General features: G+C 37.5%; 1 protein-coding gene across 1 annotated transcript in view; it reads right to left on the bottom strand.

Moving 5' to 3' along the window:
- Window positions 1–1666: 1666 nt before the first annotated feature.
- Window positions 1667–26846, bottom strand: part of sar1b (secretion associated, Ras related GTPase 1B) — a 28876-nt gene continuing 3696 nt past the window's right edge. The window contains exons 2-7 of the mRNA XM_087995283.1: window positions 17877–17964; window positions 10200–10319; window positions 8256–8321; window positions 8060–8163; window positions 5082–5213; window positions 1667–2247 (exon numbers count right to left, since the gene is read on the bottom strand). Coding sequence (XP_087851409.1) covers window positions 2131–2247; window positions 5082–5213; window positions 8060–8163; window positions 8256–8321; window positions 10200–10319; window positions 17877–17946 — 609 coding nt within the window. The 5' untranslated portion in view covers window positions 17947–17964 and the 3' untranslated portion in view covers window positions 1667–2130. The remainder of the gene's footprint in view (window positions 2248–5081; window positions 5214–8059; window positions 8164–8255; window positions 8322–10199; window positions 10320–17876; window positions 17965–26846) is intronic.

Below are 26846 nucleotides of genomic sequence, written 5' to 3' on the forward strand. Positions count from 1 at the left end.
CTCAGCTCAATGAGCAATTAACAATGGGTACCAAATGCTGGCTTTACCAGGAATGCCCACATCCCACAAAGCAAGAAAAAAAATACTTCCACTAAATGAGTAACTCCTTTCCTCTTCTCCCCAAGTAGTACACTCTCACTCCTTCCCATGCTGGAGATGTTTGCCAGCTTCTTCTGATAACCTTTTTGTAACCAAACTATCCTCAGAAGTTGCATGATAAGGTACAAAAGACCAGGATGTTGCTGATTCAAAGTAAAACCTCAGCTGGAGTGGTAGGTTGGAAAATATCCCAATCTCCTAGATTAGGAAAGTGAATAAGATTCCAGTCTTGGTTGATATTCAACAACCACTACCAAAAACGTACATGACTATAGATGGCAAGCAAGGATAGAATCAACTTTGGCTGTGACAGCTTTCACAAGAGGTTTGTAACAGTTAACAGTCCAAGCTTGAACATTTATAAATGGCCACTTGTGAGAGATATGAATGAACCCATTATTAGGTTTGTGCCTGTGTGCGTTGTCACCATACGATGTTTAAATTCAAAGTAAAATCATAAAGATTTTGGCACTTTGTTCATTGCTACTCATCTGATTAAGCCTACATGGAAAACACAATTTAGCAAGAGACTAGTTTCTTCAAATTTGGTTGGGGTTACCACAATACTGCTCAATGTTTCCTCATTCAGCTCTGCCTTTCTACTGCTTGCCACCTTCCAGTTGAAACTCCCTTACAGAGAAATTGCAATCTATCATTTGATATTGAAGTACATTAATTCAAATGCATGCTATATGTGCACACTTTACTTCCACCAATTCTTGAGCGCTCACATCCCCCTCTTGCAGGTGATCACACAATAAAACATCCATAGTGACCATTCTTCAAGTGCATTTTGGTCACTGTTGTCAGGCTATTCAACCAAGAAGAGGCTTTAGAATGTACATTTTAAAAAAAAGATTTAATTACACTCGGCACAGACAAGTGTTATTTCTTTCTTTCTTTGTGTCATGATCAAGCGCTCTTTTTTATCAGCTGGCTGAAGGCTAGTTGGTGTTGTCATGCTGAATAAATCCTACTGTAAAAATAGACTAACTATGCCTTTATAGGTTATTCTCCCAACTAATTAGGCAAGAGTTGTTGATTATGTTTTACATTTCTAATATAATCTATCTTGGCAAATGAATGCAAGAACAGTTATATTTAAGAACATTTAAGAAATTGTTCCATTGCAAGTTTCTTTTTTTTTCCAATAAGTGACATTCTTACTCCACAGACAAAAAAATAAACATAGGAAATAACCAGAGCTAAAAATCAATTCCTTATTTGAACAAATTCTGATAAGCTTAAGGAGAATGCTTATGGGATTATTTCATGCATGTATAATTTATTGGTGCTTTCCATATTATTTTGTGAAGAGGTATAATTTAAATCTTTGAATAAAAACTAGGCGTGCTTACATTTTGCACAATACTCTTTAGAAGAATAACACGGAAATTGATAAGGAATGAGCATTTGTTTCTTCTACTTTCAAGCGAGGAACAAATTTGGTTACAGTCTAATTAGAGGGTGCTCTGGGATACTCCTGAAAATGTTACAGTATCATGAGCAAGTATTAACAAATTGAGATCTCTAAAAATATTTGTAATCTTCAGATACTAAAAGGATGGGTGGTTACATGTTCTAAATTTATTGAACCGAACAATTTAAAAATAGTACATAAAAATTTTTACATGATCATTAAATACCGCTCACATGTACGTTGCTTTCCTGTTAAAAAGTGCATTCAGATGCTATGTTTGTCTAAGTACACTCTGTCCAAAACTGTACAGATTGATGGTTTGGTTAATGTTGTAAATCAAAGTAAGGAAACAGATATCCACTGAAATTAGAGTGTTACCATATTGTAACTTTAAACATACAAACTTTTAAAGAATTTTTTTTGAGGCCTCATACGTACAGATGATTTTTTTTTCTCTCTTTTAGCGCAGCCAATGCTATTGTTATTCTTCTAGAAAAAACATCAAACTTTTATAACCAAACATATACCCAGAAAATGTCTATTAGGTTCAAGTTGTTTTATGTTGGTAGCTGATCTTCAGCCTTTGACAGATAATCTTCCCAAAGTCAACTTCAGTCTATGTACTGAGCTAGCCAGCGGAAACCTTCTCCATAACCTTGTCTCTTCAGGACACTACACATGAAGACTTCTAGTGGTCGTGCATTAAGCTCTTTCATGGAAATATTTCCCTGTTTTGGAGAGATGGAGTAGTGAAAGAGAAAAAAAGGGAAGTTTAATCGATTGTAACATCATTCCACAGATCTCCATTAATGCAGATCAAGATACTGTGTAAACAAGTCATGTAATATAAATATCTGCATACAAAAAGAAATTCCAAAATAAAGTTACTTTGCTTCCAAACTACCCTACATTTCATACCCTCCTCATTCCTGAAGAAGGGCTTATGCCCGAAACGTCGATTCTCCTTCTTCTTTGATGCTGCCTGACCTGCTGAGCTTTTCCAGCAACATATTTTTAAGCTTTGATCCCCAGCATCTGCAATCCTCACTTTCTCCTACCCTACATTTCATGCATATCCAAGCATGAAATGCGCTGACAAACAACTTGCACTTAAAATCCATGTTTAAGCATAATATCCCATTGCACTTCATAGGATTGTTATCTGACAAAATTTTTATCTTGGGATTACATACTGAATTAGGTGACCAAAAGCATGGTCAATGAATAAGTTTTACAAAGCAACGCAAGGAAGGGAGGAGCAGCCATTTGTGGACTAGCACTTCAGGTTCAGATAACTGAATGCATGGTCAAAGATGAGACAAAGTCAGCTGGACAAGAGGTTAGAATTAAACAAACAAGAATCATAGAAGCATAGTGGAAACAGGCTATTTGGCCCAACAAGTCCACACTAACTCACCAAAGAGCAATACTCCCAGACCCATTCCCCTATCCAATTACTCTACACTTCCCCTGACTAAGGCACCTAACCTACACACCCCTGAACATTATGGGCAATTTAACGAGGCCAATTTACATAACCTGCACATCTTTGGACTGTGGGAGGAAACCCACGCAGAAGGGGGAGAATGTGCAAACTCCAGAGTCACCCAAGGCCAGAATCATACCGGGGTTGCTGGCGCTGTGAGACAGTAGTGCTAACCACGGAGTCACCGTGCCGCCAAGGTTGTCAAAGGGCTGTAGGTCTGAAAGACGTTAGAGTGTGGGAAGGGCACAATCACGGAAGTATCTGACATTGAAAGAAAACGAGATAAGCTCCAGTAAAAAAAAAAAATCACCAAGATATCGTGCTCTAGAAGTTTTTCCCCTTCCACTGAGACCAGACTTGTGTGAGAGAATAAAAAAGGTAATGTGTGAATCTGTTGGCATGGCTGAAGACATAGAAGTCAGACCATAACAGAAGGAATAATTGGATGGTAAATATTTTGAAATAAAACATAAAAGCTCCTCCTATCCCATTTGCTTTATAGGCTTTAATATAATGACAAAGTACAACTGCCCACCAGTTGAAAAATGATGGGCTAGTCACTCCACACACACATAGGTTATGGTTAATTACACGAAATCTCTCTAATGCAACTGTTTTCCAGATTGGCAAGATTATATTCACAAGGTTTCACTCTTGCATATCAGATTTGAGCTAGTATATCCTGAATACCTCTTCCTACCTAGTCATCTTGGCAACCCCTAAGTATTATCCTTCACTTGCACTTCTTTCTCATCTACAAAATGTGAGTTCTTGATAACACCTGAAAATTAAGGTTAGCTATCACAGTTTTCAAAAGGAACTGAATTACCTTAGGGCTATCAGACTGTAAAATGTTCAGTCTTCGACGAAGGATGGTTTCTCCAGTTAAGGAATGTGAAGACTGTCAAACCTTCTTATCCTCATCATTGAATTCACCCATACCTCACAGGGCTATTTTTTGGTAAATCAATGTTTGCAATCCTACACCATATTCAAACCCAAAGAAAGCTAGTCACACTGTACCCCCTTCAATACAACAACCACCTCTGCCTTATTTTAGCCCATGATACAGGAATCCTTTTTTTTATATATTTATCTTCAAACTAAACTAATTTGGTCCTAATTGGGCTCCTTTCCTCCAAACTTTGGTTAACTGCAGTTCATTGAAAACACTGTCAAAGCTCATCCGACATTGTTGTACTCAATCACCAACTGTGTACTCGCTGATCTACACTGGAATTTGGTTCATAAGTATCTCAATTTTAAAATTCTCATCCTTATACGCGAGTTGCTTTGCTGTTCCGAAATCATGAGGATTCAGCTGGATTAAAAGGTACACTACAAATTTCTAAGGCCTCCAAATGTTGGGCCCAGAAATAGAAGTGAGTGACACAGTAGTTACAAGAGCAGTAATCTAACACGATTGCTGCTTTGGAAGATTCAGGCCTTATTTCCTTCCAAACTCTCTCTTCTTGTCAATCCAGTTTCTCGTAAATTACCACCCATTTCACCTCACATAAACATCTGACCAACCATTAAGGCTACATGCCTAGCTAACTGTCTCCTGTTCCTTCTTGGAATCTGCAACCAACTTTGCATTTCTTGGCTTGATATCCAATTTCCTTTTTGCCTGTCCGCACAATGAGAGTTTTCTTATTTTAATGTTCAATGTAAATGCAAGGTGTTGGTGAAATAATAAAAAAAATGCTGCAAAATACTCAATTAACAAACAAATGAATGTATGACTTACTGTCATGTGTATTTTACAGATAGCATCTGCAGACAGGTTTTGCCAATCTTGATGAATGGTCACAGGCCTGAAAGTCAGTTCTGCTTCACTGTTTCTTTTTCTGCAGATGCTACCTGACCTGCTGCATGTTTCCAGCATTTTCTGCTTTTAACTTCAGATTACCTATTCTATTTTATTTTCATACTATTGTTCTTGAATTTGCACTGGTGCACAAATATATAGGGAACTATTTCCAGATTAATAAATAATTGCTTTAATGGATTTCAATAAGTTAAATTATTGTCACTCTGAAGATTAAATTAAGCAGTTGTAGGTTTGAGCCTTACCTTCCCTGTTGTTTGTCCATATAACCCAAACAGCTCTCGAAACCTCTCTTCACTGATTGCCTCAGGTCGGTCAATTTTGTTACCAAGGATAAGAATAGGCACATTTCCAACTGTTTCATCTGTCATTAGTGCCTACAGGAAGCAGTTAACCAAATTAATGGCTACATTCATCCATGTACTGTGTACATATACATATGCCAGATTCTAGTCCAATAGGATTATTTGAAAGCTTGTACTTTCAAATAAACTGGTTGGACTATAACCTATTGTGCGATTTTTGACTTTGTCTGCCCCAGTTCAACACCAGTACCTCCACATCATATACATATGCAGCAATTTTCTTGAAGTTTACTCTTTTTAATTGTTTTAATTAGGAAGTAAAACTTTCTTTAAAAGGTATCCAAATGCACGTCATTAGTTTGACTCATCGAAGTACCAGCTCTAAGAATTTTATCTTACATCTTCAAGTCAGATTCTGATCATTAATGTTGGGTGTGCACGTGTTATCACCCACAGAATGCTCTACATTGGTGTTTACACTATAAAATGTAAGAGAAAGATTTTACAGGAACTTACTTAAACATGAGATTTATTATAAATTTATTGCTGAACAGTTCTGTACTTCAAGATACTTAGCGATCTGTGATAGGGTGAATTCTACGCCATGGTGACCTTAATAGTCATGTATCAAAGAAACAGAGTACAATTGCTATTCCATGTTCAGATGAATTTTGCTAATCATTTTAGTGTTTTGATTGTAAAGTTCTTATTCTCATTTCCAAATCCCTCATTTGCCTTCCCCCCTCTTCATCTCTAACCTCGTTCAACTTCAAGATATGCGGTCTCCTATGCATTCCCAATCATAACTATCCCCCATTGAGGGCAGGCCTTCAGTTTCCTAGGTCCCTAGCTCTGGAATTCCTTTGCAACACCTCTGCCCCATCACGTCTATATTCTGCCTTTTATCACTTCACAAAATCAGCTTTGACTAAGCTTTTGGTCATCTGACCACATCTATTTTGTGGCATTATCTCAAGTCATACTTTAGATCATAAGACGTAGGAACAGAAGCTTGCACCTCAGCCTGCTGAGACTGCTTCACCAATCAGCAAGATCATGGCTGATCTGATAATCCTCAACTCGACTTTCCTGTCTTTTCTCCATAATCCTGGATTCCCTTCCTGATTAAAAAATCTGCCCATTTCAGCCCTAAATATACTTAATTATAGTCTCTACAGATTTCTGCGATCAAGAATTTCACAGATTCACAACCTTCAGAGATGAAATTCCACCTCATCTCTCTCTTAAAATGTACAATCACTGACTCATTTTACACTTCCTCGCCCCAGACACCCTGCCAAGAACCTTGTGCACTTAAAAGGTGAAGATTTATAATTGTGTATATAAACATTTCACACATGATACAAACATATATAGTATTACATATAGTCTGTATGCCGATGAGTTTGTTGCTCCTGTACCAGAATTCATGGACTCTGCCTATATAAACAGATGGAGTGAGAAACTCAGTCACCGTTTAGAGGACTCAAATTCCGTTTCAATTGATTACCTCTTCCTTTTTGCCCTCAAAGTCATCAGATATTTCAGCTAGGCAGTGTTAATTTACTGTCTTTAGCTTAACCAGTTGTTCAGAGTCTTCGTTTTTATTTATTTCTCTTAATAAAGTATTTGCAAAGTTTCCCTGTCAAGTTCCATTTATCCATGAAAATTACTCCCCCTCCTGATTCCCACTTTGGCAAGAAGAAATCTTTGCAATGTATTTATGGAATCCTTCTCTCTTCTTTCTAAAGAATAACACTGAAATTCTTACTTTGTTTTCCTCATCTATTATGATGTGGAGGTGCCAGTTTTTAACCTGGATTTCTCTTCACAGACATAGCCAGAAATGCTGAACTTTTCCAGTAATTTCTGTTTTTGTTGCTGATTTACAGCATCTGCAGTTTTTTTTCAGGTTTGATAGTCCAACAGGTTTATTTGAAATAACAAGCTTTTGGAGCGCTGCTCCTTTGTCAGTTGAAGTGACTTCACCTGACAAAGGAGCACTGTCCTGGAAGCTTGTGATTTTGTGATATGCCTGTTGCATTATAACTTGGGCGTCGTATGACTTCTGACATTGTCGATTATCTATGCTTATTATTTTCATTACACACACTCACAAAAAGTGAATAACCTGATTCAATTTTAATTTCTTCTTCTTGCTTTACCTACAGCATTTTTACACTTGAATACATCTCATTTTTAAATGGAACATACAATCATATTGGGTGCCATCTTTTAATTAAAAGAAAATACTTGACTTGACCATTGGTCTTATTTACAACTATCTTCCAATCATACTTCAATTGGCATACAAATTTCTGCCTAAAAATGCCCCATTCCAAATATGGTTGTTGCTCTGAAGATCATCACCTACATTTAACTCACATAAATGACTAACACAATAGGAGGCATTTGTCAATTGAAAATATTTAAAACACTATCACTGAAACCATCCAAAATGTAAGAAAAATCACTTCTGTATATATATTTTACCAACTAAATATTCTTTACTGGCTTTCATTTGAAAAGTTCTGTTCCACATTCTCATCCTACTCCATATTCTCACTTTAGCAAAATTCCCATTTTTGAATTTGTCTTCACTCTGTTACCAATTCATTTGCTGGTATGGAGTCTTAATGTTTCTTGCTTTGGACTAAGGTATTCACAACAGGAGAGATAAGGGAAACCAAAATCTAGTTGTAATGTCCCTAGTCCAAATAGAAATTACTCCAAGGTTCCCATTCCTTATCACTTCTGCTGAAAAAGGAACAAGTTGTGGATGAAGATGAATTGAGGCTTGCTTATATCTCAGTAGTCAAATTCTCCACCAAAACTCATTGTTCAATACCAATGTACAGATAACTAAAATGCACGGGTTCTAGGTGACATGGAGATATTTGCATCAAAGGTTTACTTACATCAAGCTCTGCTTTGGATTCTGCCAGGCGCTCACAGTCTGCACAGTCAACCAGGAAGACAATAGCATTGATAGCCGGGAGGTAGTTTTTCCAGACTCTTCGGGCTTTGAGAAAATGAGAAAATATTTGAGGATGACAAAAAAACGGCATATTTAAAAAAACATCTTTTAAGATACCAATAACAATAGATCTATACCTTGCGTATGGCCACCTAGATCAAAAGTAGTAAAAGTCATCCCGGCAATCGTCAGCTCTTCTGAGGCTTTATTAGAAAAAAAAAGGTTATTTATCTGGAAAATTTCCAGTTCGCATTAAATATTCATATGCCAATATCTTTAAAATCATTGCACAGTATTTTTAAAATTTTAGTTATTATTGTTCTGCAATGGTAGGTTCAGTATTTATTTTCTACAATATGCTAGCAATTTAAGAGCTGTTTACTTACTACGTTGATTTGAATTTATAATTACTAATATTGAAGTAGGTTACTATAGAAATATACAAAATAGGAGAAGTAGGCTATTTGGCTTTTTGAGTCTGCTTTGCCACTCAATATGATCATGGCTGATCATCCAATTCAGTACCCTGTCCTGCTTTCTCTGTTTTTGACTCTTTCCCAAGCACTGCATCCACCTCCTTGAAAACATTCAATGTAATGGACTCAATTGTTTTCTGTGGCAGAGAATTCCATAGGCTCACTACACTGAGCGGAGATTTTTTATCTCAGTCATAAATGCCCTCCCCAATATCCTAAAACAGGAATAGGATTGGGTCATTCAGTCCTTTGAGCCAACTCTGCCATTCAACAGAATCATGGCTGATCAGGCATTCCTCATATCCACTTTCCTGCGATTCCCTGTAACCCTTCATTCCCCTATAGTGCCATTCAACACGATGAATCAGAAAGTGTATGAGGTCATAAATATGCAAGGTTTATAACGGGTGTAATCTGAGCCTAAGAATATTACAAAATAGCTTACACTTTATAATTTCATAATTCATATTTACTTCATACATGTGAAACACTTTGGGGGTATTCAGAAATTTTGAACAGTGCTCTCTGATTGCATCCCTAATTATTATAAGTAAGCACAAACCTAGACTGGACTCAAAACATTAACTCTGCTTTCTCTTTACAAACACTGCCAGACCCGCTGAGTTTCTCCAATGATTGTTTTTTGTTTCAGATTTTCAGCAAAGTACTTCATTTTATTTTATTATAGTAATCCAATCAGTTTTCAGAAAACATGGGCTCAAATCCCATCATGACAGTTGACTAAATGTGAACTCAATAAAAATCTAGAAATAAAAGAACTAGTCCAATGGCAACCATGTAACCACTGCCAAATGTCATAAAAATCTATGTGGTTCAGTTAAGAACTTATTACTTTTCAGGATGTAATTAGATGCCAAATAATTGATGAAATGGGACATTACATAAATGCAGGGTTGTTTTTCCATTCACAAAATACAGGTTTTGTGGAGAAAGTTTAATGTAATCACAAATCATGCTATCATTGGTAATTACAATGATTTAAATTTTACATTGAACTTTGCATAAAATTATAATCAGCATATAATTTTCAATACCCCACATAGTCTGGTTGGTTCACTCCACAAACTACATAGATGCCAGACTAGAATGAAGGATTCTTCTTTCAAAGTCCGTATGAGTTCTAAGGGAACCAAGCTAAGTGCACTAAGAGTCAAAGATCCATAGCTGAAAGCTCTCCAACATATAACAAAGATCAGCAATTGTATTTATACTTTCACAAAGAATTGACACAAGAACAGAAAAACTCAAGATTATTTCACATGAGATAACCTTTTGAAGTTAAGGAAAAGAGTTGTCAGAAAAAGCAAAGGGAATTCTAATCTGCACCTAACAATTATACACACTTGGAACTTGTATTGACCTTGATTACCCATTACCATAACATGAAAAAGTTAAAGAAAGAACTGTATAAATAGAGTTCAATATAGGAGTCCTATTGGACTTAATGTTAACTCTGTTCCACACTCCATAGATATTGTCAGACCTGCTGGGTTTTTCCAGCACTTTCTGTTTTTATTATTTATACATTGATGGTTTCTTGCAATCATAATCGGAAGGATGAATCCTTGATGCCACACAACTTACTTGGATGTAGCGTTGGCACATGTTGTGCCAGTCTATCATCTTTGAGCATGTGCAACAGAGTAGTCTTCCCAGCATTGTCCAGTCCTAGAAATACTAATTTTCCTGATTTCTTGTACAGTCCTAGAATAAATATTTCAACAGTTAAACAAAATATGCTGCAATTAAGTAAAAACTAGCAGATAACAGATATCGCCATCTCATCGAAGCCAAAATTCTTCTGAAAATACACTTGCCAAAACAGAAAGGTTCAAGATGACGTAAGACACGGAGAGGGATTGGGAGATTTGAAAGTGTGATGGACACAGGAGAGGGGTAAACAGTCCCTCTGCCAAAACGCATTCCCTCCTGCATTCAACAAATGGGCTGCACCCGGGGAAAGAGCAAGAGGGTCATGGTGGATTGGGGGTGGGGGGAGGGAAGGTCCAGTCTTTCAAGTCTTGATCAACCTCTTCAACAGAAAACCATGTAAAATGTGCATTCATGATTTAAAGCAGCACATAGTTCACGTGCACTGGCATCAGATAACAAGTTTTCTTTTCTTGATGTCAAAGGTTCCCTTCATGCTTGACTTATGCATGGATACTCCTTGAATGATGCAAGTTTTCTTTACTGCAGAATGTTTCATTTTCGTTAGAGAGGACATGGTAAGGTAAATTTGTCTTTAGTCCCATACAGCTACAACTTCTATCCAACCATATTTTAATGTATTGACTGGGTAACAGAAGCATGCGTTTAAAGACCAAAACAGCCTTTTTTCATACTTTGTTTCTGTTTTACATACAAATATGGTCCAGATCTACTGTAAAACCATAACAATTCATAGGGTTTGACAGTGAATTTCAAACCAGACATTTTGCTATATACCTTAGGCAGATCAGCTTTTTTAATAATAAATTTTGAACAGAAACAATCTATACAAGTAATGACTTTCACGTAGACCCCTGCCAGCTTGTTATACTACAGAATAACAAGTCAAAAGCAAAAATAATGCAGTGCAATTATGGAAAATAATTAAGCACTAGTAATGCACTTGTAATTTTCTCATATTAGTCACATATCAAGTAAAAAAACCAAATTATAGTTTCTGTTGAGCTTGCTGCTTCCAGGATCATTAGTATTCAGCAGTAATCACTATTATACTGGGTTTACACCTGACACACCCAATCCATGCATATAAAGTTGTTGAACAAGTTTGGGTACAACATGGTAATAAAAACCAATCTACTTGCTGTCACACTCCGATGACGTATATAATGAATCTGGTTTCAGTGAATTGAATCAAATTTTAAGTGAACAGCCAGGAATGAGCTAACATGACCACAGTAACAAAGAAATCGAGATCATCAATTTCACTGGTCAGAAAAATAAATCGTTTGACTAAGAGACAGGGAAAATAAGTCAGTTCTCTTTTGCTAAATCTAATGTTAAAAGTTTCAATTCTACTAAGGCATCAAACACACAGCGCGTTCAAATAACACTGCACATCTTTCATACACTGCACAATTACTGGGTATAATCACCATCTCCTTTGCCAATCCCTTAGAGTTAACACTTTGGCGGGGTGTAGAGGATAATTCAATTATGGAGCCTCAGACTCTACCACAGCGGGGACAGGTGGTGTTTGACAAGGTGGGTAGGTGGCACTTATAATAATAATCATGCATAAATGTTCCAAACTTATTTGATGTTATTCTAGTCTGCACCAGCTGTGGCTCAGTAGTAGCAGTCTTGTTCTGAATTGTAAGATTCCAAGTTCAAGGCCTACCTTAGGGCTAAAACCCAAAATTCTAGGCTGGCACTCCAATGAAGTGCTGCAATAGTAAGGTTGCAACTTTGTTTGGAGATATATGGCTGCCCAGCTCCAATCTAGCCCACCACTATTCTTTCACAGTTGGTCACCTGACACATTTAATCTCTCATCTTTCCCATCTCAAACAATGAACTGACTCTTCAATATTCAATAAGATCATTAATAGTTGTTTGGTAGTATAGAGCTCGAGTTTTACAGATATTTTGTTGAATCTTATCATTTATCAGTCATCAGGACTTTTCACAAGGATACATATTCACAGGGAAAAAACAATATTTTTAGTGCATAAGAGGGCTAATTGGATGGCAAGTAAACTGGCTGACGGAGACATTACAACAGAGAATGCATCCACTACAGTAGACTTACAGCTAACTGCCATATCTTGCTTCAATTAGTTTCAGGTGAAATAAAGTCTGGCAGTTAACTGTCAATCAACATTGAACTCATTCTTCATTGCAACACCTCTACCAGAGTGTACTTACCAATCTGTCAACATTCTTCTCTCCTGCAGTACAAATGTTTTTTTCCCCTTGAATTTGTATTCTTGTGATATGTTCTCATGACTGCAAGATGCAAAGCTTCAACAAAATACATTTTTTTCAATGACCCAAATTGGATTATTTTTGATCAGTGAACAGCAATTTTTCTAGTACCCTGAATTTAACTATGAAATGAAACTTAAAATAAATCAAAATATACATATTTATTTTAATGCTAAGCTTCTTTAACTTGAATGTTGCTTTAATTCCTGGAAGATCCAGTGCAATCATGGAGAACTGACAATCTTCTGACACAATGCTGTAGTGTGGAAGATGCAATTTTTTGGATGCAACATCGTTTGAGGTCTTGTTCGCTCTCTTGGGTAGACTTAAAGAGCTAATCATGTTACTTTGAAGAGCAGTGAAGTTATTCTATGTATCCTAGCTAATATTTATTAATGAAGCAACATCACAAACACAGTCTCAGTGCTATCTGTTGGAGTTTGCTGTGTGTGAATTGGTCACTGCTTTAGGACTGCTGTTTATTCTACCATTCCAGTTTCTTTAAGAGCCAACTTTAAAGATTTGATTTGATTGAGGTAAATAACTGTTTATAATTTCTTCAAAGCTAACAGAATTAATTAAATTGCATGCACTTTAAGACCAGAATATTTTTAGTGGCATTTTGACTAGATAGAATATTACAGAAGGCAAGAATGCATACCTGGATTAGTAACTGGAAAGTCAGTATTGCACATGGAAACCAGCAGATTACTTACACAAAATGCAAAAGAAAATCTCAAATTAGCTAAATGCATGTTTCCAAAAAGCATTATCTTGTAAAGGAGTGGTTTGGTGAGCCTCTTGAACCATACGTGAAATCTTTCTGCCTCATACAAAATATAGCTCTTCAATTTATATCAAAAACAGAAATTGTTGGAGAACTTCTCAATTCTGAAGAGTCAATGGACTTGAAATATTAACTCTGCTTTTTCTTCACACATGCTGTCAAACATACTGAATTTCTCCAGCAATTTCTGTTTTGTTTCAGATATCTAGCATCTGCAATTCTTTAGTATTCAATTTTAATATTGCACTTCATATAAAACAAATCATCACACCTTTTCCCTTCCTTCAGTGCAACCGTAAACTTATGCTGCATACATCTCAGAAGTCAAGTACCACAACTGGCACTACATGCTCACAATCCTCTACTTTGGGGAGACTAGTGCAAATTAGTTGGTTGTTTTGCTAATTTAGTTCAGTGTGTGATCCTGACCTTCCACAAACTTGCCATTCAGGTTTACTTGATAGAATGGTGCTGGAAAAGCGCAGAAGGTCAGGCAACATTCGAGGAACAGGAGAACCTACGTTTCAGGCATAAGCATTCCTCATGAAAGGCTTATGCTCAAAACATTGATTCTCCTGCTCCTTAGATGGTGCCTGACCTGCTGTGCTTTTCCAGCACCACACACACTCGACTCCGATCTCCAGCATTTGAGAGTTGATCTCAGGTTTTTATCCCAGGGCTACTCTACTTTAAACACTATTTTAATAAAGTGCACTACAAGTTCAATATACATCTTCATAGCTTTGGAAGAGGCATGTTACAGGCTTTCAATATCAACACTGTATTTAACCACTTTAGAAAATAGTGACCTCTCAACTTTTCAAGATTCTGGAAATATTTTATTCCAATCATCTGGTCCCATTTTGTTTTTTCCTTCACTGACACAAATATTTTACCTTTCCCCCTCAAAGAATTACTGCAACTAATCTCAAAACATTCTGGTGGACAGGTCAGTTTAACATGGTCTCCAACTGTTTCTCTTTCCACAGATGAGTCATGATCTGTCAAATTCCAGTCTTTGCCATGTTATACTTTCAGCATCTATTTCGCTTTTGTTTCAGTTGATAACTCATTGCTTTGATCAGATTTCATTCCAATATACCTTGTAAAATCTGGTTTGATTTAACACAATTAGGGATGAATAATGGATAACTGCTGAAGGGAAGCTGTAGCAATTTTTAATAACAGAACATAGACACCACAGATATAAAGAAAATACTGCAGATGCTAGAAATCTGAAACAAACACAGAATGCTAGCGAAATCAGTAGGGCTGGCAGCATCTGTGAGGAGAGAAACAGTTAAACTTGAGTCCAGTGTGCCCCTTCTTCAGAATAGGTTCTCTGTGTTTTCTCTCCACAGATGCTGCCAAACTTGATGGGTTTCTTGAGCATTCTCGGTGTTTGTTACAAACAACACAGGTACCTTACTTTTGGAGGAATCAATTTTCTCATCTCTAATTCAATAATGTTTTTTTCCCATGAGTATTACATCTTTTCTGGGCCCCATATGTGTTTATCTGCAGAAGACATTAGAGGTGGCAGGATAGGTAGAGACAGCTGTTAATAAAACATAGAATATTAGAGATTTTGTTAATAGTGGCAAGAAGTACAAGCACCAGGAAATTACACTGGATTTGTATAGGATACTGGTTCAACATGACCTGGAGTGTTGTGTATAACTCTGTCCATCCACATTAAGGAGGATGTGGATGCATTGTAGAGGATGCTGAAAGGTTTACAAAAATAGGATGAGAAACTTCAGTTCTGAAGATAAATCAAAGTGGGGATTTTTTTCTTAGAAAAAAAGGTGAGCGAAGATTTGACAGAGATTTTCAAAACCATGAAGGTTCTGAGCAGAGTAGATATAGAAAAACTGTTCTTGTTCTCAACAGGTTTGAGAAACAGAGGTCACTATTTGACAGCACATAGCAAAAGAAGTGAAAAAAAACTTTCACACTGCACGTTGTCTGGGTTTGGAAAGCTCTGCTCAAGAGTGGTGGAGGTAGTTTCAATTGAGGTTTTCAAGTGGGCATTGAAAGATTGTTTAAATGGAAACAATGTGCAGGATTATGAAGAAAATACATACATTTGGCACTAATTCAAAACACTCAGGCAGTCAGAGCACACAATAGGCCTGATGAAGAGTAACTGGACTCGAAACATTAACTCTGCTTTCTTCCAACAGATGCTGTGAGACCTGACATTCTTGAGGATTTTCTGTTTTTGTTTCAGATCGCATTAGCATTTGCAGTTCTGGGTGCTATTTTAGTGCTTAAAACAAAATGGGCCAAATAGTCTCCTCCTATACTGGTGATTATTCTGTGATCTTTTATTGCTTTACTCACTCCATTATCACAGCCTGTCATTGACTCACTTTGCATTTCAACCTATCATAACAATTGAGCAGTTTGCTAGTCTCCATGGAATATGGAGAGAACACTTTGTACTTCAACTATAAAATATATATCTAGAATAAAGGGGACCAATAGTTCCCAGTTACAACAGGAATTGTATGATTTGTCACAGTGGTCTTTAGTACAACAATTTGGATGTTTGAATAATGTGTAGTCAAAGGAACCTTTTTTTAAAAAGTAAGATGGCACAAAACATATACAAGGAAACACAAGGTGATTGAGATGTTCACCTTGGAAATTAATCTGCGACAAGTGGCATCAAGTGCAGGTCAGTATTACTTAGTTGACAGAAAAAATAAAAATAAACAAAATAAGTCAGCAATAACAGAATGATTGTGTGTTCAGGATACTTCCAATCACATTACGGCTGACCATTTGTATTGAGAATCCATGAAGATAATACACGCTGAGAGGTCGCAGACACAAAGATGTCAAACATTAGAAAGTGAGATATGTACAAAAAGCAATAAAGGCAAATGGAATGTCTGCCTTAACCTTGAACTGTTTATTGTTAGATTTGCATTTAATTCATGTTCGTTGGAAATATTTCTCTGGAAGAGTTTGGGAAAAGGAAGGAGGAAAAGAAATCAGAGTGGGGATGCATATTACAAAATTTACATCTGTACTTGTAAATTATATATGGCATTATGTTTTAGTAAACGATCTGAAGTTTAGACTTTCAGATGCCGGAGGACTGGACAGTTGTTAATGCTATGTCTTTATTTGAGAAAGAGTATAAGGAGAAGCCTAGACATCATAGATCTGTGAGCCTAACATCCGTCGTGGATAAGTTGGTGGAGGTAATTCTAAAAGAGAGCTTTTACATGCACTTGGAAAAGCTAGGACTAATTAGGGATAGTCAGTATAGTTTTGTGCAAAGGAAATAATGTCTCACAAACGATTCAGTTTTTTTGAGGGAGAAGCCAAAAAGACTGATGAAGGAACAGCAGTAGACATTGTTTACATGGACATTTGTATAACCTTTGACAAGGTTCTACAGGATAGACTAAGTGGCAAAGTTACATCACGTGATATTCAGGGTGAGTTTGCCAGTTGGGTACAAATCATCTTGATTCCAGGAGACAGAAGGTGGTGGTGGTGGGCTTTATTTTCAGACTGGAGGCCTGTGACCAATAGTTTTCCACAGGGATCAGTACTGGATCCACTTTTGTTTTTCATTTATATAAATGATTTGGATGAGAATGTAGGGGGCAAAGCTGGCATGTTTGCAGATGACACCAAAATTGGAGGTATAGTGAACAAAGAGGTGGTTATCTAAGATCAATTCAGTCAACGGGCAGAGTGTCAGATGGAGTGTATGTTGGATAAATGCAAGGTATTGTATTTTGGTAAAACAAACAAGAGCAGGACTTATACAATTAATGTTAAGGCCCTGGGTATGTTGTAGAACAAAGAGACCTAGGGGTTTAGGTACATAATTCTTTGAACTTTGCTTCACAAGCAGACAGGGTGGTTAAGAAGACATTTAGCATGCGTGCCTTCATTGCTTACACTTTTGAGTACAGGAGTTGGAACATCATGTTGAGATTGTATAGGACGTTGGTGAGGCCTCTACAAGGATACTGAGAGAAGTTCTGGTCACCCTGCTATAGGAAGGATATTATTAAATTGAAAAGGGTTCAGAAAAGATTTACCAGGAAAGGAGGGCTTGAGTTATAAAAACAGATTGGATAGCCCGGGACTTTGTTTACTCAAGCTTGGCAGATTGAGGGGTGACCTTGAGGTTTATAAAATCATGAGGGGTACAGATAAAGTGAATAGCAAGGCTCCTTTCCCTAGACTGGGAGAGTTCAAAACTAGGGGAGTTTTTTTTAAGGTGAGGGGAAGAAAGTTTTGAAAAGGACATGAGAGGCAAATTTTTTTTTGAAAAACAGAGTGGTTAGTTTGTGGAATGAACTACCAAAGGAAGTGGAGGATGCAGGTACAGTTACAACGTTTAAGAGACTTTTGGATAAGTACATGAATAGGAAAGGTTTCAAGGATATGGGCCAAGCGCAGACAAGTGGGACGTTTAGTTTGGGAACATAGTTGGCGTGGACTAGTTGGATTGAAGGGTCTGTTTCTATACTGTATGACTCTATAAGATAAGCAGAAATTCTTACCTAGAAACTGAAGTGCACTACAGAAGCTATTAGTGAAACCATTATAAATCCATTCAAAAAAGGAGGTCATATCCGAGTCTTACGGAATCTGAAACAGAAAAAGAAACTGACACGTATTTTACACAACAGAATATGTACAGTACATTAAAGTTTCGATAATAATCTCAGTTACAGCTGGGCAACACTCAAATTTCCAAATGACACTTCGGAAAAAAAATGGGGAGTTTAAAAATCTCTTCTGAAACTGGTTCAAAAACAAATGCAAAACTTTACCCAACCAGTACTTTTTCAAATTTCAGCAGACACCCCAACATCATGGTTATTCTTTTTAAAATTGTTAACTGAGGCTCGGTTTTAAATACTTATCACCCTTTTCTATGTTTTAAAAACATAATTTCAGTTCTTTCCCAATGATTCAGACGTTAGTTTCCAAACAGAAACATAGATCCTGTTGCAAGCAAAATGTCAAGCTCAGTAGCGTAATGAATGCTGTAATCTGAAGGAGTAATGTTTACTTCATTAAAAACAAGTAGAGATATTTGGCCTAAACCACTTCTTCCAAAAGAGCATCTACACTCAACTTCAATAAATCTCCAAAAGAATATATGTATATAAAACCTTCTTCTGAAACTTCAAAATGATCAGGGACCAGAAAGAGTTGATTTTGAGAAGCTTAACTGGAATGGTTTAAGTTCATGAAAATCATCAGAATGATTATATCGTCTGAACTACAACATGCCCTTAAGTGGACCAATTCAAACCCAGAGGGCAGAAAAGACTTCACAGCAATATTTAGGTGCTGTAGCAGCTTTATAAAATGAAAATCTCTCATGCTCAGGCAAAAAAAACAAGATCACTCAAAGCCTACCAAAAGACCTCAATGCCAAAAGACCTCAATGGCAAAATTGTCACTCACCAGCGATCATCAGACAGTGGCAAAAATATGAATATCCATTCTGTCATATCATGAACATGAATGAAACAATTCTTAAAATATTTTTATTTTGTTTAATGTACGCATGTAAAATCAATTCATTCTATAAAATGTGTTACATTGAATTAACTTAAACTGATATCAAGTGTTATTCTAGACCGTCTACAGCAATATTGGCAATTGATATTTTATAGTCCGTATGAGTCAAAACTGCATTTTTGGGAGGAAACAGACGCTTCAATGATCAACACACACATCATGATCTCTGGTAATCTGTGCTTCAATTATAGCACAATAGTATATTATAAAGATGAAGAAGGTGAAATAATTTATGACTCTACAACTAAAAAGTGACGTTCACTGCAAATATTTTTGACAATATTCGGTGACATTGAGGGAGAATTAGCAAAGGTGCAGGGCTTTCTCAGTCATCAATAATATACAAAATTTCAAGAAGAAAATACAAACCCTACGCTGGACATTTGCAATATAAAACATTGGCACAACAGGTGCAAACAATATTTTCCAGATTTGTTTACGATGCGGACAGTGCACAGTGCATAAAGACACTTGATAAGATTATGCAAATCAGGAACCTAAATATATAAAGGGCTTTTTGTATATTTATCAAACTGTGATAAGTGTTGATTGGAGAGTCAGGATTCTGCCAAAAGGTGTGCTTCATAAAAAGTCTACTCATTTATGAAAAAAGCAATTATGTCCAATATGAAAACTGATCTCAGCAGGTAGGTCCCTTAATGGCTGAGAGAATTTGATTAGAGATTCCATTGCCCATCACACTTCTATAATATCAATGGGGAGTATGCTTAAGGAAATGTTACACCAGTTCAAGATTGGATTCAATTCTGATAGATATCATGTCCTTAGCCAGGATGGTGGGGTCGAGCCAGTCTCTGCTTGCAACACATTCCTCAGTTTACTGGAGGGGAAAACTGAAGTATGTTAATTGTCCTGCTGAATTATTATCACTTTGGAGGGACCCTTGAGAGAAATATTACAGTGCAAAAGAAAGATGCTGATACTTTCACTGAATCAAGGTCAAAACTACAAAAAAGTCAAGGAATTCCCTCAGAATGTAAGGAATTTACATTCCCATCCCTTGCCATTCAGAGCCATTTACATGACCATCTCCTATTATTCTGAGATAATTTACATTGGCATCATCCTACTCAAAATCAATAAGAACATCATAGTTGGAATTTTGACTACTCCCTGTAGTTAAGAAATGATTCACAACAGATTTGACCATTAAAGGATGATTTACTTCACACTGTTTCTGGAGATGATGTGGTCACTGCATTGTGTCCTGAGTGGCATGTGACTGTGGGGAAGTGGCTGGGGGTTGTCTTGTGGGCATTACTGACTGTGATGTAAAGATTTCATATAAAGGAAGAACTGTTTCCTTCGTTCAGAGAGATTTCTCTAAAAACTTCGCAACCATGGCCAAGTGTTAAGAGATTCTCCACAGCTTGCACTGTATTGGCTTAATATTTTGGTTATTCACAGAAGTTGGCGCATTGCAGTTGCATTAAGTGTGTAAGAATCTCAGGAAAAAAAAAACTTTACAATTGGCTAACCAACAGAAAAGGAGAGAGCTGGGATAAAGGGGCATTTTCAGGCTGACGTTGTGCAACTAGTTGAGTGCCACAGAGATCAGTCTTGGGGGCATGTTATTTTTATTCTATAATAATTATTTAGTTGAGGAAAGTGAATATATTACAGCCAGGTTTGCAATGACAAAAATTGGGAAGGTAAGTGATGAAGATGACCCAAACAGTTTACAGAGGCATATAGACAGGGTAAGCAAGTGGGCAAAAAACTTGGCAGATGGAACATAATGTGGGAAAATGTGATCCTTTACAGTTTAGCAAGAGCAGGAGTAACTGAGCATTAGTTAAATGGAGAAAGACTGCAGAAAGCTACAGAACAGGTGGTTTTGGGAGCCTACATTCATACATCACAAAAAGTTAGCATATAAGTTCAGCAAATAACAGGAAAAGCAAACGGAATGTGGACCTTTATTTAAAAGTAAATGGAGTGCACAATGGGTACATGTTTTGCTGAACGTGTACAAGGCACTAATCAGAAAGTTTACTCAGCTGATACCAGATATGGAAGGATCGTCTCATGAGGAGAGTTGAGGAAGTTGGGTCTGTACGTCTTGGAATATGAAAGAATGAGAAGTAACTTTATTGAAACATGCAGGATTCTTAGGGGACTTATCAGGGTGGATGTTGAAAAGTTGTTTTCCCACGTGGGAAAGTTGAGGACTAAAGAGCATAATATCAGACTATGGGTTACATATTTAAGACATAGAGGAGAAGGAATTTCTTCTCTCAGATAGTGAATCTGTGAAATTCTTTACCAAAGCTGGGTCGTTAAGTGTTTTCAAAATTGAAATAGATTTTTAATCAGTAAGGGAATGAAGGTTTGTAGGGAAAAAGGCAGAGAAGTGGAGTTGAGAATTATCAGTTGAGCCATGATCTCACTGAATGGTGCAGCAGACACAATGGCTGAATGGGCTACTTCTATTCCTAGATCTTATGTTCTAGCCTGCACAAAGTTAAATTCTTACACATTCATTACTAGGTCAACCAATTAGGTCATTAAATTTGTATTCTCATTTTAATTAACCAAACGGTGCTGTGTACAAAGCCTCAGAACTGAACAATAAGCATGACACCCGAATAGCTATGAAACATTAGTGATTAATGCGCCCTCACCCCATGCACGTAGGCAAATGTGTCAACAGTGTGATATCGAGTGAGATAAATTAGGAACATTTTAATCCCTGGCCTGAACTGGATAAATCTCAACCAAATGGGTGGGGAACAGCTGGAGCTTTTGCTCCTGATTGACAGATGGGGATACCAGATGAAGTAGTACGTTTATGGATGCTACAAGGTTAAGACTAGTCTCAATCATAATAACCCATGCTCTAACAGAATGATGCTACCTGTTGAGTCACATGGGGAACCATATTACAGCAATAGAGAAAGAGGCATGGTAAAATATAATAAAAATAAAATGGCAGTCAAACAACTTGGTTGTAAGTAATAGATTTACAACTCCAGATGGAAATACGAGATGTAAATTTACACTTTAATATTGTAGGCTTGGAGAATCTAGACAGCAGATTTGATTTGCAATTTATGTTGCCCTTGCAACCAAGGGGATCAAACCTTTCAGTGCCCCAAAATGGTCAGCTTTGCTCACCTATCAACTGCTGTAGTACTCCAAACCACTAGAGGATGATAGAAAGCTTTGAAATATGAAAACTATTTCAGCAACGGAGACAGGAATCAATCTCTGCAAGATTTCAAGTTGCCATTTATATTTTAGTGAACTTTAGGTGGGCATCTTCAGCAAAGGGGCATCAACTTTTCCAATATCTCTTGTATACAACAAAATTACAAACAGCAGTGGAGTGAGTGACAAACATATTCTAAACAGCAGTTTGTGCGCACAAAGGATGCATCTTTTTCTTAAGATAGCAAAGTATGCCCCTCCGTGTACAAAAATTGATCACAAAATTAAAATTACAATAAATTTTTGTCCTTGTGCGTTAGCTGGATCACAGACAATCCCCAGAGAAACATTTTCACATGAATACTACTACTTCTGCTGAATAGTTAGTGTGCCAAAGACAGAATCGAGAGATAGTGGCTACAACCTCAACTTTGGCTAAGGTAACAATTATAACATTGAACATTGCTGCATGCATATTTAATGAACTTTCAATTTTATTCATAAGCTCCTCCATCTGAAAGATTGAAGTTTTAATTTGACACTTCTTGCAAAGCCTCCATATGTTCTCCTCAACCACAATCCAACTATACCCAGGTGGTGAACACGCATGTAATACATGACAACGCGCCCTTCCAAAGCATCACAAATTTCCTCGTACAAGATGTGCTTGTGCCTGGAGCCTTCACTTGGTATAGCTTCATCTAAACATAGACCAAACTGGGAGTTTTGATGAGGTAGAAGGAATAAAGGAGAACCCTAAAGTTTTAAATAGGTATTTGAGGAATAAAAGGATGACTAGGGTAGGAATCGGGCCAGTCAAAGACAGAAGTGGGAAGTTGAGTGTGGACCCTATGAAGATCAGAGAGGTGCTAAATGAATATTTTTCATCGGCTTTCACTCAGGAAAAGGAGAATATTGTAGAGAAGAATGAAATACAAGATATGAAGCTAGAAAGGATTGAGGTAGTTATGAACAGATGTTATCAATTCTAGAAGGAGTGAAAGGAGACAAGTCCCCTAGGCCAGATGGGATTTATCCAATGATTCTCTGGGAAGCGATAATGATGCCTTTGACTTTGATATTTGAGTCGCCATTGTCTATAGGTTTAATACCAGAGGACTGGAGGATTGAAAACGTTGTGCCCTTGTTCAAGCCAGGGCAGGAGAGATGACCCAGGCAATTATAGCCTTACATCAGTTGTAGGAAAGGATTATAGGATTCATACTAATCAAGCAAGCCAGAATTTGATTTCAGATAGTCAACATGGTTTCGTCAAGGGCAGGTCATGTCTCACAAACCTCCGAGTTTTTTGAGAACGTGACCGAGCATGGAGATGAGGGTACAGCAGTTGACGTGGTGTACATGGACTTCAGTAAAGCCTTTGATAAGGTTCCATATGGTAAGCTGCTGTAGAAAATGCAGAGGCATGGGATCGAGGGTGATTTAGCAGTTTGGATTAGAAACTGGCTTTCTGAATGAAGGTAGTGAGTGGTTGATGGAAAATATTCTGCATGGAGTCCAGTTACTAGTGGTGTGCCACAATTATTGTTTTGGGACCACTGCTGTTTGTCATTTTTATAAATGACTTAGTTGGATGGATTAGTAAGCTTGCAGATGACACTAAAGTCGGTGGAGTAGTGGACAGTTTGGAAGAATGTTACAATTTGCAGGGGGACTTGGATAAACTGCAGAATTGGGCTGAGAGGTGGCAAATGGAGTTCAATGTAGCTAAATGTGAGGTGATTCACTTCAGGAAGAATAACAGGAAGGCAGAGTACTGGGTCAATGGAAAGATTCTCGGTAGTGTAGATGCGCAGAGGAATCTTGGTGTCTGTGTACATAGATCCCTGAAAGTTGCCATCCAGGTTGATAGTGCTGTTAAGAAGGCATACGGCATGTTAGGTTCATTGGTAGAAGGATTGAGTTCCGGAGCCACAATGTCATGCTGCAACTATACAAAACGCTAGTGCAGCCCCATTTGGAATATTGTAAATGGTTCTGGTCGCCCCATTGCAGGAAGGATATGGAAGCATTGGAAAACATGCAGAGGAGATTTACCAGGATGTTGCCTGGTCTGGATGGAAACTCTTATGAGGAAAGGCTGAGACTTGTGTCTATTCTCATTGGAAAGAAGAAGGCTAAGACGGTATTTGGTAGAGACATACAAGATGATCAGAGGATTAGATAGGGTAGACAGTGAAAGTCTTTTTCCTAGGATGATGATGTCAGCTTGTACTAGGGGGCACAACTACAAATTGAGGGGTGACAGATTTAAGACCGATGTCAGAGGCAGGTTCTTCACAGAGTGGTAAGGGCGTGCAATGCCCTACCTGCCAATGTAGTTAACTCAGCCACATTAGGGAGATTTAAGCAATCCTTGAAAAAGCACATGGAAGTTGATGGGATAGTGTAGGGGGATGAGCTTAGAATAGTTCACAGGTCAGTGCAACATCAAGGACCTGTTCTGCGTTGTAGTGCTCTATGTTCTAACACCACTTATTAAAAATGCATTCTATTCCCACACTACACATAGTATTTCATATGTACAATCTTGTTTTGAACAATCTTGATTGTTTCAAATGATCCCTGATAAAAGATGCATATCTTTGGCTATGTTTCAAGTGCTCCTACAAACAAATTGTCTGCCATCATACCAAACTGTTGTGAATAACTGCTTTGGCAACATTTCATTAAAGTTATTGGTAACTGTGAAAATGTAGCATTTGTTAATGGCTTCATAAAATCATACCAAAACTTGGAAGAAAACTAAATACATGAATTCCCATTCAAATGATCGAAAAGAACTTTAAACAATAGATTAAAAATCTCAAATATCCATACTCTTCCATCATGAAGGAAGCAAAAACACATATAGCGCAGGAACATTCCATACATCTACGCAATGTTCTTGCCAAGTCGTACATGTGCATCGCGACACAGCTCTAGCTACACCACCCATTAGGTATCATGATGCGTGCGCGCAGGGAAACAACATCATGCAAAAAAAACCTTTGCAGGTACTATACATTGAAAAAACTAAAAGCACAGTGCCAAACTTTACAGATACTGCACCTAAATAGATTAAATTTTGAATGCATCAGAATTCAAATTCATTTGCATTGCTATCACTATAGATTTCAGTAATGATAATTCCATTTGGATAGACAGACGGAGCCCTGCCTGTCCTAATCTGATGCCTGAACAAAGTGCTTGAAGCTCAGAAGCTGAAACATTGGCTTCTCATTTTCTCAATCTGGGGATGCTGAGGCCAATTACACCATTGCCCTAGTTGATTTCAAATAATCTAATATGAATTAGAGCAAGATTTTATTTTTCACCAATTTTCTCATTTGTAGGCAGAGAAAAAAGATCAAGTCACCGCAGTCTCACAGCACCACTGGGCTGTTCTCTCATTAGAAAGAGATAATTGGCGATGGTTTAACCTGAGTCACCATATCTCAGGCAAGGTGTAAAAGTCGTCAACGTGGGAATTTAATTCACGATGTTGGCATCAGTCTGCATTGCAAACTAGCCATCCAGCCAACTTCCTCAGCATGGGTATCTGACCACAATGACTTTACACATTGTGGGAGTCTTAACTGGAAATGCTCATGTCACAAGAGAGTCACTGTGAAGCCCCATATTTTCCTGCCCCTTTGGTCCCTTGCCACTGAGATTCATGGTTAGCAATCAGTGGTCAGCACTGTTGCCTCAGTGCCAGGGACCTGGGTTCAATTCCAGCCTCGGGTGACTATCTGTATGAAGTTTACACATTCTCCATGTCTGCGTGGGTTTCCTCCGGGTACTCTGGTTTCCTCCCACAAAGATGAGCAAGTTCGGTGTATTGGCCATGCTAAATTGCCTAAAGTATTCAGGGATGTGTAGGTTAAGTACATTAGTCATGGGAAATGTAGGGTTGGGGAATGGGTCTGGATGGGATACTCTTCAGAGTCAGTGTGGACTTGTTGGGCCAGGTGGCCTGTTTCCACACTGTAGGGATTCTATGATCTATGAGAACCTTTTTTAGATTTTCCCCTTTCTAGCCAAGAATTACTGAGATCAACTACAGTTCAACACAGATGACAGGTCGGATCCTGGAACCATCCTGATTTTCATGACTCAATAGTGATTGGTTACTGGGAGAAATCAAGGAACAGCACAGCAAAGAGGGTGATCATTTAGCTCAATGAGTGTTCTTGGCATCATTACCTAGTTTTTTTTAATCCAACATGTTACTACCAAGTCTGCAAAACATAATCACAAATTATGTCTAGAGCGCAACAAAATTAATAGTACAACAATTCCACCCAGAGAAATGCACAAAGCATTTTAGAAATGATAAAAATGGATATACAACAAGCTGCAAGCTATTCACTTACTAAAGTTAAAAATAAATGCTCCAGGGTTAGAAACACACAAAATGTAACTTAGATGCCAAGAATAGATTAGCAAATCTAATTAACTGAAACGCTGATTTTATATAGTGACGACAATACATATTGATATTTGTGTGCCAATAGTCCACATTTTAGGAAGTCATAAGAAAACCTTAACACTCAATACTTCACTCATGCCATTTTATGTTCAAGTCTGATAACTAGCTCTCAAAGTTCACTGCCAGGAAACAAATTCCAAGATTTAAGTTCACTCAATTAAAATCTGGAACAATCAACCACACCTCATGACAACTATAGTGATAGACACACAATTTGCTGTTCATGGAGGACAAGGTATTTACTCTGTTCAAACATAATGTATCTATGGCA

The sequence above is a fragment of the Chiloscyllium plagiosum genome, unplaced genomic scaffold (assembly GCF_037043375.1).
Source record: "Chiloscyllium plagiosum isolate Xiang-an unplaced genomic scaffold, Cpla_swu_hap1 HiC_scaffold_16, whole genome shotgun sequence".
Lineage (NCBI taxonomy): Eukaryota > Metazoa > Chordata > Chondrichthyes > Orectolobiformes > Hemiscylliidae > Chiloscyllium > Chiloscyllium plagiosum.